Below are 14,350 nucleotides of genomic sequence, written 5' to 3'. Positions count from 1 at the left end.
AACACACTGTCATTGACACTGACCCAACTCCAGCCATTTTAATAATGGGAATTGATGGGAAATGATGTAAATATATCACTAGCCACTTTAAACAATGCTACCTTATATAATGTTACTTACCCTACATTATTAATCTCATATGCATATGTATATACTGTACTCTACATCATCGATTGCATCCTTATGTAACACATGTATCACTAGCCACTTTAACTATGCCACTTTGTTTACTTTGTCTACACACTCATCTCATATGTATATACTGTACTCGATACCATCTACTGTATGCTGCTCTGTACCATCACTCATTCATATATCCTTATGTACATGTTCCTTATCCCCTTACACTGTGTATAAGACAGTAGTTTTGGAATTGTTAGTTAGATTACTTGTTGGTTATCACTGCATTGTCGGAACTAGAAGCACAAGCATTTCGCTACACTCGCATTTAACATCTGCTAACCATGTGTATGTGACAAATCAAATTTGATTTGATTTGAACCTGCCTAAATGACTACCGACCCATAGCACTCACGTCTGTAGCCATGAAGTGCTTTGAAAGATTGGTCATGGCTCACATCAACACCATTATCCCAGAAACCCTAGACCCACTCCAAGTTGCATAACACCCCAACAGATCCACAGAGCACAGGGCACTCCACACTGCCCTTTCCCACCTGGACAAAAAGAATACCTATGTGAAAATGCTATTCCTTGACTACAGCTCAGTATTCAACAGCATAGTGCCCTCAAAGCTCATCAATAAGCTAAGGACCCTGGGACGAAACACCTCCCTCTGCAACTGGATCCTGGACTTTCTGACAGGCCGCCCCCAGGTGGTAAGGGTAGGTAACAACACATCCGCCACGCTGATCCTCAACACCGGGGCCCCTCAGGGTTGCATGGTCAGCCCCCTCCTGTACTCCCTGTTCACTCATGACTGCACGGCTAGGCACGACTCCAACACCATCATTAAATTTGCCGATGACACAACAGTGGTAGGCCTGATCACCGACAACAACGAGACAGCCTATAGGAAGGAGGTCAGAGTCCTGGCCGTGTGGTGCCAGGACAACAACCTCTCCCTCTATGTGGTCAACACAAAGGAGATGATTGTGGACTACAGGAAAAAGAGGAACGAGCATGCCACCATTTTCATCGACTGGGCTGCAGTGGAGCAGGTTGAGAGGTTCAAGTTCCTTGGTGTCAACATCACCAACAAACTAACATGGTCCAAGCACACCAAGACAGTCATGAGGCACGACAAAACCTATTCCCCCTCAGGAGGCTGAAAAGATTTGGCATGAGTCCTCAGTTCTTCAAAAGGTTCTACAGCTGCACCATCGAGAGCATCCTAACTCTTTGCATCACTGCCTGGTATGGCAACTGCTTGGCCTCCAACCGCAAGACACTGCAGAGGGTAATGTGAATGGCCAAGTATATCACTGGGGCTAAACTTCCTGCCATCCAGGACCTCTATACCAGGCGGTGTCAGAGGAAGGCCCTAAAAATTGTCAAAGACTCCAGCCACCTTAGTCATAGACTGCTCTCTGCTACCGCACTGAGTGCTACTGGAGCACCAAGTTTAGGTCCAAGAGGCTTCTAAACAGCTTCTACCCACAAGCCATAAGACTCCTGAACATCTAGTCAAATGGCTACCCAGGCTATTTGCATTGCCCTCCCCCTTCCCCTCTCCACACCACTGCCACTCTCTATTGTCATCTATTCATAGTCACTTTAATAACTCTACCTACGTACATGTACGGTCACGACTTCCGCCGAAGTCGTTGCCTGTCCTTGTTCGGGTGGCGTTCGGCGGTCGATGTCACCGGTCTTCTAGCCATCGCCGCTCCACCTTTAATTTTCCATTTGTTTTGTCTTGTTTTCCCGCACACCTGGTTCACATTCCCCCATCAGACTAAATGTATATTACCCTCTGATTCCCCCATGTCTGTGTGTGGAATTGTTCTTTGTGTAGGGTGTTAGGCTACAGGCTGGCTTGCGCTAGGTTTGTTTCCAAACTAGGTTTGTTTGTTTTGTTTAATCCGGTTCATGTTACCGTGGTTGTGCTTTGTGCTGCCTCTCCTGTACCTTTGGGCCAGGGTGTATATTAATGTTCTCCTGTTATCACCCATCTCTGCTCTCCTGCGCCTGACTTCCCGGGAACCAGTCACTCACCCCGTTACATGTACATACTTCCTCAACTACATTTACATTTACATTTAAGTCCTTTAGCAGACGCTCTTATCCAGAGCGACTTACAAATTGGTGCATTCACCTTATGACATCATAACTGGAACCCCCTGTATATATTGTTATTTTTTACAGCTGCTCTTTAATAACTTGTTACTTTTATCTCTTTTTGTTATCTGTATTTGTTTGAATCTGCACTGTTGGTTAGGGGCTCGTAAGTAAGCATTTCACTGTACGGGCTGTTGTATTCAGCACATGTGCTGAATAAAATTTTATTTGATTTACTAGCCTTTTCTCTCTTTCTTTCAATTTCTCTCTCTCTCCCCCTTTCAGTTTCTCTCTCTCCCTCCCCCTTTCAGTTTATCCCTCTCTCTCTCCCAATTTCTCCCTCTTTCAGTTTCTCTCTCTCCCTCCCCCTTTCAGTTTATCCCTCTCTCTCCCCCAATTTCTCCCTCTTTCAGTTTCTCTCTCTCCCTCCCCCATTCAGTTTATCTCTCTCTCTCCCCCAATTTCTCCCTCTTTCAGTTTCTCTCTCTCCCTCCCCCTTTCAGTTTATCTCTCTCTCTCTCTCTCCCCATTTCTCCCTCTTTCAGTTTATCCCTCTCTCTCCCCCAATTTCTCCCTCTTTCAGTTTATCTCTCTCTCCCTCCCCCTTTCAGTTTGTCTCTCTCTCCCCCTATTTCTCCCTCTTTCAGTTTATCTCTCTCTCTCCCCCATTTCTCCCTTTCAGTTTCTCTCTCTCTCCCCCCATTTCTCCATCTTTCAGTTTCTCTCTCTCCCTCCCCTTTCAGTTTATCTCTCTCTCCCCATTTCTCCCTCTTTCAGTTTCCCTCTCTCCCTCCCCTTTCAGTTTATCTCTCTCTCCCCATTTCTCCCTCTTTCAGTTTATCTCTCTCTCCCCATTTCTCCCTCTTTCAGTTTCTCTCTCTCCCCCATTTCTCCCTTTCAGTTTCTCTCTCTCTCCCCCATTTCTCCCTTTCAGTTTCTCTCTCTCTCCCCCATTTCTCCCTTTCAGTTTCTCTCTCTCTCCCCCATTTCTCCCTTTCAGTTTCTCTCCCTCCCCTTTCAGTTTATCTCTCTCTCCCCATTTCTCCCTCTTTCAGTTTCCCTCTCTCCCTCCCCCTTTCAGTTTATCTCTCTCTCCCCATTTCTCCCTCTTTCAGTTTATCTCTCTCCCCATTTCTCCCTCTTTCAGTTTCTCTCTCTCCCCCATTTCTCCCTTTCAGTTTCTCTCTCTCTCCCCCATTTCTCCCTTTCAGTTTCTCTCTCTCTCCCCCATTTCTCCCTTTCAGTTTCTCTCTCTCTCCCCATTTCTCCCTTTCAGTTTCTCTCCCTCCCCCTTTCAGTTTATCTCTCTCTCCCCATTTCTCCCTCTTTCAGTTTCTGTCTCTCCCTCCCCTTTCAGTTTCTCTCTCTCCCTCCCCCTTTCAGTTTATCTCTCTCTCCCCCATTTCTCCCTCTTTCAGTTTCTCTCTCTCCCTCCCCTTTCAGTTTATCTCTCTCACCCCATTTCTCCCTCTTTCAGTTTCTCTCTCTCCCTCCCCTTTCAGTTTCTCTCTCTCTCCCCATTTCTCCCTCTTTCAGTTTCTCTCTCTCCCTCCCCTTTCAGTTTATCTCTCTCTCCCCATTTCTCCCTCTTTCAGTTTCTCTCTCTTCCTCCCCCTTTCAGTTTCTCTCTCTCCCTCCCCCTTTCAGTTTCTCTCTCTCCCTCCCCTTTCAGTTTATCTCTCTCTCCCCATTTCTCGCGCTTTCAGTTTCTCTCTCTCCCTCCCCTTTCAGTTTCTCTCTCTCTCCCCATTTCTCCCTCTTTCAGTTTCTCTCTCTCCCTCCCCCTTTCAGTTTATCTCTCTCTCCCCATTTCTCCCTCTTTCCGTTTCTCTCTCTCCCTCCCCCTTTCAGTTTCTCTCTCCCCCTCCCCATTTCAGTTTCTCTCTCTCCCTCCCCTTTCAGTTTCTCTCTCTCCCTCCCCTTTCAGTTTTCTCTCTCCCTCCCCCTTTCAGTTTCTCTCTCTCCCTCCCCCTTTCAGTTTATCTCTCTCTCCCCATTTCTCCCGCTTTCAGTTTCTCTCTCTGCTTCTGTCTCCTTTGTATCTTTCCCTTTCTCTGTCAGCTGTTTCTCCATCAGCTGTGATGGGGTTGCTCTGCAGCACCTTTGTTGGACTGTGTGTGTTTGTGTATCCATGTCAATCCTGTTGAAGTGTGACATGTCCTATTCTCCACACAAATTAACTGCATCGCTAAAGAACAACGCTGGCGCTAAGGCTAATAACCACGACTGTGATAGAAAAGGGAGGAGGCTCATGACTAATAACCACGACTGTGATAGAAAAGGGAGGAGGCTCATGACTAATAACCACGACTGTGATAGAAAAGGGAGGAGGTTCATGACTAATAACCACGACTGTGATAGAAAAGGGAGGAGGTTCATGACTAATAACCACGACTGTGATAGAAAAGGGAGGAGGCTCATGACTAATAACCACGACTGTGATAGAAAAGAGAGGAGGTTCATGACTAATAACCACGACTGTGATAGAAAAGGGAGGAGGTTCATGACTAATAACCACGACTGTGATAGAAAAGGGAGGAGGCTCATGACTAATAACCACGACTGTGATAGAAAAGGGAGGAGGCTCATAACTAATAACCACGACTGTGATAGAAAAGATAGGAGGCTCATGACTAATAACCACGACTGTGATAGAAAAGGGATGGAGGCTCATGACTAATATCCGCGATGGCTGTGGTGTGTGTGTGTGTGTGTGTGTGTGTGTGTGTGTGTGTGTGTGTGTGTGTGTGTGTGTGTGTGTGTGTGCGTGCGTGCGTGCGTGCGTGCGTGCGTGCGTGCGCGTGCGTGTGTGTGTCAGCAGTGTATCTGGCCGCTGTAACAAACGATGTGAGCCCGGACGTGCTTTATTGTAGCGCAGTCAGTAACCTTTTTCAGCTGCTGACCCAGAACACAGGCACTGGGTGGGCGGTGTGCGTGAGGATGTCAAACATGTACCCCTGAGTCCTTAGACAGGGAGGTGTCAGCTAGGGCAGGGTGGAATGAGAGGAGGTGTCGGCTAGGGCAGGATGGAATGAAAGGAGGAGGTGTTGGCTAGGGCAGGATGGAATGAAAGGAGGAGGTGTCCGCTAGGGCAGGATGGAATGAGAGGAGGAGGTGTCCGCTAGGGCAGGATGGAATGAGAGGAGGAGGTGTCCGCTAGGGCAGGATGGAATGAAAGGAGGAGGTGTCAGCTAGGGCAGGATGGAATGAGAGGAGGAGGTGTCGGCTAGGGCAGGATGGAATGAAAGGAGGAGGTGTCCGCTAGGGCAGGATGGAATGAGAGGAGGAGGTGTCGGCTAGGGCAGGATGGAATGAAAGGAGGAGGTGTCAGCTAGGGCAGGATGGAATGAGAGGAGGAGGTGTCGGCTAGGGCAGGATGGAATGAGAGGAGGAGGTGTCCGCTAGGGCAGGGTGGAATGAGAGGAGGAGGTGTTGGCTAGGGCAGGATGGAATGAGCAGGGTGGAATGGAGGAGGTGTTGGCTAGGGCAGGATGGAATGAGAGGAGGAGGTGTCAGCTAGGGCAGGATGGAATGAAAGGAGGAGGTGTTGGCTAGGGCAGGATGGAATGAGAGGAGGAGGTGTCCGCTAGGGCAGGATGGAATGAGAGGAGGAGGTGTCGGCTAGGGCAGGATGGAATGAGAGGAGGAGGTGTCCGCTAGGGCAGGGTGGAATGAGAGGAGGAGGTGTTGGCTAGGGCATGATGGAATGAGAGGAGGAGGTGTCCGCTAGGGCAGGATGGAATGAAAGGAGGAGGTGTTGGCTAGGGCAGGGTGGAATGAGAGGAGGAGGTGTCCGCTAGGGCAGGATGGAATGAAAGGAGGAGCTGTTGGCTAGGGCAGGAGGGAATGAGAGGAGGAGGTGTCCGCTAGGGCAGGATGGAATGAAAGGAGGAGGTGTTGGCTAGGGCAGGAGGGAATGAGAGGAGGAGGTGTAGGCTGGGGCAGGATGGAATGAGAGGAGGAGGTGTCGGCTGGGGCAGGATAGAATGAGAGGAGGAGGTGTCGGCTGGGGCAGGATGGAATGAGAGGAGGAGGTGTCCGCTAGGGCAGGATGGAATGAGAGGAGGAGGTGTAGGCTGGGGCAGGATGGAATGAGAGGAGGAGGTGTCGGCTGGGGCAGGATGGAATGAGAGGAGGAGGTGTCGGCTGGGGCAGGATGGAATGAGAGGAGGAGGTGTCGGCTAGGGCAAATCAAATCAAATCAAATCAAATGTATTTATATAGCCCTTCGTACATCAGCTGATATCTCAAAGTGCTGTACAGAAACCCAGCCTAAAACCCCAAACAGCAAACAATGCAGGTGTAAAAGCACGGTGGCTAGGAAAAACTCCCTAGAAAGGCCAAAACCTAGGAAGAAACCTAGAGAGGAACCGGGCTATGTGGGGTGGCCAGTCCTCTTCTAGCTGTGCCGGGTAGAGATTATAACAGAACATGACCAAGATGTTCAAATGTTCATAAATGACCAGCATGGTCAAATAATAATAAGGCAGAACAGTTGAAACTGGAGCAGCAGCACAGTCAGGTGGACTGGGGACAGCAAGGAGCCATCATGTCAGGTAGTCCTGGGGCACGGTCCTAGGGCTCAGGTCCTCCGAGAGAGAGAAAGAAAGAGAGAATTAGAGAGAGCATATGTGGGGTGGCCAGTCCTCTTCTGGCTGTGCCGGGTGGAGATTATAACAGAACGTGGCCAAGATGTTCAAATGTTCATAAATGACCAGCATGGTTGAATAATAGTAAGGCAGAACAGTTGAAACTGGAGCAGGAGCATGGCCAGGTGGACTGGGGACAGCAAGCAGTCCTCATGTCAGGTAGTCCTGGGACATGGTCCTAGGGCCCAGGCCAGTTGAGGATGGAATGAGAGGAGGAGGTGTCGGCTGGGGCAGGATGGAGCGAGGGAATGAGAGGAGGAGGTGTCGGCGGGGGCAGGATCGAGAAAAGGAATGAGAGGAGGCGGTGTCGGCTGGGGCAGGATAGAGCGAGGGAATGAGAGGAGGTGGTGTCGGCTGGGGCAGGATGGAGCGAGGGAATGAGAGGAGGAGGTGTCGGCTGGGGCAGGATGGAGCGAGGGAATGAGAGGAGGAGGTGTCGGCTGGGGCAGGATGGAGCGAGGGAATGAGAGGAGGAGGTGTCGGCTGGGGCAGGATGGAGCGAGGGAATGAGAGGAGGAGGTGTCGGCTGGGGCAGGATGGAGCGAGGGGAATGAGAGGAGGAGGTGTCGGCTGGGGCAGGATGGAGCGAGGGAATGAGAGGAGGAGGTGTCGGCTGGGGCAGGATGGAGCGAGGGAATGAGAGGAGGAGGTGTCGGCTGGGGCAGGATGGAGCGAGGGAATGAGAGGAGGAGGTGTCGGCTGGGGCAGGATGGAATGAGAGGAGGAGGTGTCGGCGGGGGCAGGATCGAGAAAAGGAATGAGAGGAGGCGGTGTCGGCTGGGGCAGGATGGAATGAGAGGAGGAGGTGTCGGCTGGGGCATGATGGAATGAGAGGAGGAGGTGTCAGCGGGGGCAGGATGGAGCGAGGGAATGAGAGGAGGAGGTGTCGGCGGGGGCAGGATGGAGCGAGGGAATGAGAGGAGGAGGTGTCGGCTGGGGCATGATGGAATGAGAGGAGGAGGTGTCAGCGGGGGCAGGATGGAGCGAGGGAATGAGAGGAGGAGGTGTCGGCTGGGGCAGGATGGAGCGAGGGAATGAGAGGAGGAGGTGTCGGCTGGGGCAGGATGGAGCGAGGGAATGAGAGGAGGTGGTGTCGGCTGGGGCAGGATGGAGCGAGGGAATGAGAGGAGGAGGTGTCCGCTAGGGCAGGATGGAGCGAGGGAATGAGAGGAGGAGGTGTCGGCTGGGGCAGGGTGGAGCGAGGGAATGAGAGGAGGAGGTGTCGGCTGGGGCAGGATGGAATGAGAGGAGGAGGTGTCGGCTGGGGCATGATGGAATGAGAGGAGGAGGTGTCAGCTGGGGCAGGATGGAATGAGAGGAGGAGGTGTCGGCTAGGGCAGGATGGAATGAGAGGAGGAGGTGTCGGCTGGGGCAGGATGGAATGAGAGGAGGAGGTGTCGGCTGGGGCAGGATGGAATGAGAGGAGGAGGTGTCGGCTGGGGCAGGATGGAGCGAGGGAATGAGAGGAGGAGGTGTCCGCTAGGGCAGGATGGAATGAGAGGAGGAGGTGTCGGCTAGGGCAGGATGGAATGAGAGGAGGAGGTGTCGGCTAGGGCAGGATGGAGCGAGGGAATGAGAGGAGGAGGTGTAGGCTGGGGCAGGATGGAATGAGAGGAGGAGGTGTCGGCTGGGGCAGGATGGAGCGAGGGAATGAGAGGATGAGGTGTCGGCTGGGGCAGGATGGAATGAGAGGAGGAGGTGTCGGCTAGGGCAGGATGGAATGAGAGGAGGAGGTATCGGCTGGGGCAGGATGGAGCGAGGGAATGAGAGGATGAGGTGTCGGCTGGGGCAGGATGGAGCGAGGGAATGAGAGGATGAGGTGTCGGCTGGGGCAGGATGGAGCGAGGGAATGAGAGGATGAGGTGTCGGCTGGGGCAGGATGGAGCGAGGGAATGAGAGGAGGAGGTATCGGCTGGGGCAGGATGGAGCGAGGGAATGAGAGGATGAGGTGTCGGCTGGGGCAGGATGGAATGAGAGGAGGAGGTGTCGGCTAGGGCAGGATGGAGTGAGGGAATGAGAGGAGGAGGTATCGGCTGGGGCAGGATGGAGCGAGGGAATGAGAGGATGAGGTGTCGGCTGGGGCAGGATGGAGCGAGGGAATGAGGGGATGAGGTGTCGGCTGGGGCAGGATGGAGCGAGGGAATGAGAGGATGAGGTGTCGGCTGGGGCAGGATGGAATGAGAGGAGGAGGTGTCGGCTAGGGCAGGATGGAGTGAGGGAATGAGAGGAGGAGGTATCGGCTGGGGCAGGATGGAGCGAGGGAATTAGAGGAGGAGGTGTCGGCTGGGGCAGGATGGAATTAGAGGACGAGGTGTCGGCTGGGGCAGGATGGAATTAGAGGACGAGGTGTCGGCTGGGGCAGGATGGAATTAGAGGACGAGGTGTCGGCTGGGGCAGGATGGAATGAGAGGATGAGGTGTCGGCTGGGGCAGGATGGAGCGAGGGAATGAGAGGATGAGGTGTCGGCTGGGGCAGGATGGAGCGAGGGAATGAGAGGAGGAGGTGTCGGCTAGGGCAGGATGGAGCGAGGGAATGAGAGGAGGAGGTGTCCACTAGGGCAGGATGGAGCGAGGGAATGAGAGGATGAGGTGTCGGCTGGGGCAGGATGGAGCGAGGGAATGAGAGGAGGAGGTGTCGGCTGGGGCAGGATGGAGCGAGGGAATGAGAGGAGGAGGTGTCGGCTAGGGCAGGATGGAGCGAGGGAATGAGAGGATGAGGTGTCGGCTGGGGCAGGATGGAGCGAGGGAATGAGAGGAGGAGGTGTCGGCTGGGGCAGGATGGAGCGAGGGAATGAGAGGAGGAGGTGTCGGCTAGGGCAGGATGGAGCGAGGGAATGAGAGGAGGAGGTGTCGGCTGGGGCAGGATGGAGCGAGGGAATGAGAGGAGGAGGAGGAGTGAAGGAGTGTGGCAGCAGGATAATATACAGACAAAAACTGAAAAAGCCACCATGAGTGAGACATCCATAAAAAACAAACAAACACACACACACATTGTCACGTATCCCACATTTCCAAAACACACTGTAAAAACCAGTGAGAGATAAAAAAAATATGTGAAAATTGAGAAGAAAATGTTTCTGTAAAATATGTTGAGAGAAAGAAAGAGATGGAGAGGGAGAATAAATGTAAGTCCCAGTCTTAATTAGTTAGTAGACAGCCAATAAAAGCTCTGGCAGTAATGGTAGAATGAGAGCCAGGTGGAAGGAGGGAGGACTGGCAGGCCAGGAAGCCCATATTCTGTCCTGGAGGAGCCAGGATGTTTTAATAGTCATATTGAGAGCAGAATAGAGTTATGGTCCTGTAAGCTATGCTGGGGTGAGACGGACAGGTCTTGATGTGGCCAACTTTACACTGTCTTTAAAACTTTTACAACACACCGATTAGCACTAGGCACCAGACACACAGACAGACGACTAGCACTACGCAGCAGACACACAGACAGTCGACTAGCACTACGCACCAGACACACAGACAGGCGACTAGCACTACGCACCAGACACACAGACAGACGACTAGCACTACGCAGCAGACACACAGACAGTCGACTAGCACTACGCACCAGACACACAGACAGTCGACTAGCACTAGGCACCAGACACACAGACAGACGACTAGCACTACGCAGCAGACACACAGACAGTCGACTAGCACTACGCACCAGACACACAGACAGTCGACTAGCACTACGCACCAGACACACAGACAGTCGACTAGCACTACGCACCAGACACACAGACAGGCGACTAGCACTATGCACCAGACACACAGACAGTCGACTAGCACTACGCACCAGACACACAGACAGACGACTAGCACTACGCACCAGACACACAGACAGTCGACTAGCACTACGCACCAGACACACAGACAGTCGACTAGCACTACGCAGCAGACACACAGACAGTCGACTAGCACTACGCACCAGACACACAGACAGTCGACTAGCACTAGGCACCAGACACACAGACAGTCGACTAGCACTACGCCCCAGACACACAGACAGGCGACTAGCACTACGCACCAGACACACAGACAGTCGACTAGCACTATGCCCCAGACACACAGACAGGCGAATAGCACTACGCCCCAGACACACAGACAGGCGACTAGCACTACGCACCAGACACACAGACAGTCGACTAGCACTACGCAGCAGACACACAGACAGTCGACTAGCACTAGGCACCAGACACACAGACAGTCGACTAGCACTACGCCCCAGACACACAGACAGGCGACTAGCACTACGCACCAGACACACAGACAGTCGACTAGCACTATGCAGCAGACACACAGACAGTCGACTAGCACTACGCACCAGACACACAGACAGTCGACTAGCATTATGCACCAGACACACAGACAGACGACTAGCACTACGCACCTGACACACAGACAGACGACTAGCACTACGCACCTGACACACAGACAGACGACTAGCACTACGCACCAGACACACAGACAGATGACTAGCACTACGCACCAGACACACAGACAGGCGACTAGCACTACGCACCTGACACACAGACAGACGACTAGCACTACGCACCAGACATACAGACAGATGACTAGCACTACGCACCTGACACACAGACAGACGACTAGCACTACGCACCAGACATACAGACAGACGACTAGCACTATGCACCAGACACACAGATAGTCGACTGGTACTATGCACCAGACACACAGACAGTCGACAGAGTACATCCACTGTCAAGGCTTAGGCCCTAGCAGTCACCTTTTCACTTTCTTTCCCCTTCTGTTATATTTCTGTAATATGGAGGTGTGTTGGTTAACCTGATGATGTCACGCATAGTACTGATAGTACTGATGTCTTACATAGTACTCACTCAGTCACGTGGCGTTCTACGCTCTCACACAGATGTCCTGTAGTTATTGGTCCTTCTATCTAGTACTCTCTTCATCCCTTGCCTCTGGATTGCTGTTGAATGGGACGGGGGAAGGGGTCGTGCGTGTGTGTAGATATTTGTGTGTGTCAGCAAGGTTTATGGCCCCATGCGCCCTTTAACCACTTGTCCTCTTTCTTCCATGATGGAGAGATGATGAAGTATAGGAGGGATAAACGTCAATACTGCATTAGGCAATATTACCCAGTCCTCCACCTAACCAGCCATTAACACTGAGAGATGGAGGAGAGAGACAGGACCTTGGGTTTAACATAGCTCACCAGCTCTCTCTCTCGTTCTATCACGATAAAGACGTGATGTTCTTTACACAGTGTGCCACTGTCTACTCTCTGTTTAGGGCCAAATAGCATTCTAGTTTGCTCTGTTTATTTGTTAATTATTGCCAATGTGTCAAGTAATTATCTTTATATTTTCTCATTATTTGGTTGGGTCTAATTATGTTGTTGTCCTTTACCTCTCTCTATCTCTACATCTCTCTCTACCTTCCTCTCGCTATCACTTCATTGGCATGGGAAACATATGTTAACATTTAATTTGTATGTTTGTAACCTTTATTTAACTAGGCAACTAGGCAACTTTTCAATGACGACCTAGGAACAGTGGGTTAACTGCCTGATCAGGGGCAGAACGACAGATTTGTACCTTGTCAGCTCGGGGGTTTGAACTTGCAACCTTTCGGTTACCAGTCCAACACTCTAATCACTAGGCTACCCTGCCGCCCTACATTGCCAAAGCAAGGGAAGTAGATAATATACAAAAGTGAAATAAACAATCAAATGAACAGTAAACATTCCACTCACAGAAGTTCCAAAAGAATAAAGACATTACAAATGTCGTGTTATGTACAGTTGAAGTCGGACGTTGTGATAAGGTGCGTCTCGGTGAGAGGTGTAGGAGTCAGGCGCAGGAGAGCAGGGATTTCTGAGAAGCGTGTTTAATATAGATATATGTATACATAGTCCACCAATACAAAATTGGCCCAGATCAATATCCAAACTACGCTCTCGAAAGAACGGAAAGTTGTGACAGACGTTTACAGACACTTAGGTTGGAGTCATTAAAACTTGTTTTTCAACCACTCCACTAATTTCTTGTTAACAAACTATAATTTTGGCAAGTCGGTGAGGACATCTACTTATAATAATCAGCCAAGACTTCATCTACTACATCCCCCACCCCAGTACCCCCAGTACCCCCAGTACCCCCAGTACCCCCAGCCTCATCCCCCACCCCAGTACCCCCAGTACCCCCAGTACCCCCAGTACCCCCAGCCTCTTCCCCCACCCCAGTACCCCCAGCCTCATCCCCACTCCCCCAGTACCCCCAGCCTCATCCCCACTCCCCAGTACCCCCAGTACCCCCAGTACCCCCAGCCTCATCCCCCACCCCAGTACCCCCAGCCTCATCCCCACTCCCCCAGTACCCCCAGCCTCATCCCCACTCCCCCAGTACCCCCAGCCTCATCCCCACTCCCCCAGTACCCCCAGCCACATCCCCCACCCCAGTACCCCCAGCCACATCCCCCACCCCAGTACCCCCAGCCTCATCCCCACTCCCCCAGTACCCCCAGCCTCATCCCCACTCCCCCAGTACCCCCAGCCACATCCCCCACCCCAGTACCCCAGCTACTCCCCCAGTACCCCCAGCCACACTCCTACTCCCCCAGTACCCCCAGCCACACTCCTACTCCCCCAGTACCAGCTACACTCCTACTCCCCCAGTACCCCCAGCTACACTCCTACTCCCCCAGTACCCCCAGCTACACTCCTACTCGCCCAGTACCCCCAGCTACACTCCCACTCCCCCAGTACCCCCAGCTACACTCCTACTCCCCCAGTACCCCCAGCCACACCCCTACTCCCCCAGTACCCCCAGCTACATCCCTAATCCCCCAGTACCCCTAGCCACACCCCTACTCCCCCAGTACCCCCAGCCACACCCCTACTCCCCCAGTACCCCTAGCCACACCCCTACTCCCCCAGTACCCCCAGCCCCATCCCTAATCCCCCAGTACCTACAACTCTAAACTGATCTTGGATCTCCCTCTGTCCCACCTTGGCTGAGGTGAGGGTGGGTATCAGATGGGCCCGAGAAATTGAATATAGAATTGAACTGTTAACAGCTGATTCAGGGTCAGGTATGATTTCATCCCCCTAATGGTTAAGGTTAGGACTGGGGGTAGATGCTTGGGTCCTAGATCTGTGGTTAGAAGACCCCATGGAGCTCAAGACCATTTGTTTTTCCTGCCCACGTTACGACCGATGATCCTGCCTCTGTCAGAAACAAGCAGAAATGCAGCAGGAGTCCTCCATGGTTTAGTCTGGGTGAACGACCAGAGATATATTTGAGAGACTGACTACGTCAGAAACAAGCAGAAATGCAGCAGGAGTCCTCCATGGTTTAGTCTGGGTGAACGACCAGAGATATATTTGAGAGACTGACTACGTCAGAAACAAGCAGAAATGCAGCAGGAGTCCTCCATGGTTTAGTCTGGGTGAACGACCAGAGATATATTTGAGAGACTGACTAC

At 52.1% G+C, this 14,350-nt stretch overlaps 1 protein-coding gene across 1 annotated transcript; it reads left to right on the top strand.

The window, feature by feature from the left end:
- Nucleotides 1–1,109: 1,109 nt before the first annotated feature.
- LOC124012258 (extensin-like) lies at nucleotides 1,110–13,724 on the top strand. The gene is made up of 2 exons (XM_046325729.1): nucleotides 1,110–1,181; nucleotides 13,002–13,724. Exons 1-2 carry the CDS (start codon nucleotides 1,110–1,112, stop codon nucleotides 13,722–13,724), a joined length of 795 nt encoding a protein of 264 aa, XP_046181685.1.
- Nucleotides 13,725–14,350: the final 626 nt, after the last annotated feature.

The sequence above is a fragment of the Oncorhynchus gorbuscha genome, linkage group LG24 (genome assembly GCF_021184085.1).
Source record: "Oncorhynchus gorbuscha isolate QuinsamMale2020 ecotype Even-year linkage group LG24, OgorEven_v1.0, whole genome shotgun sequence".
Classification (NCBI taxonomy): Eukaryota; Metazoa; Chordata; class Actinopteri; order Salmoniformes; family Salmonidae; genus Oncorhynchus; species Oncorhynchus gorbuscha.
Note: the sequence above shows the minus strand (reverse complement) of the source record. Positions and strands in the feature narration are given on the sequence as shown.

Coding starts and splice junctions, on each gene's coding strand:
- LOC124012258 (XM_046325729.1), top strand. CDS start 1,110: ATGATTGTGGACTACAGGAAAAAGAGGAACGAGCATGCCACCATTTTC. Junction 1,182..13,001: donor ACTGGGCTGCAGTGGAGCAG/GTTGAGAGGTTC, acceptor CCCCCACCCCAG/TACCCCCAGTACCCCCAGTA.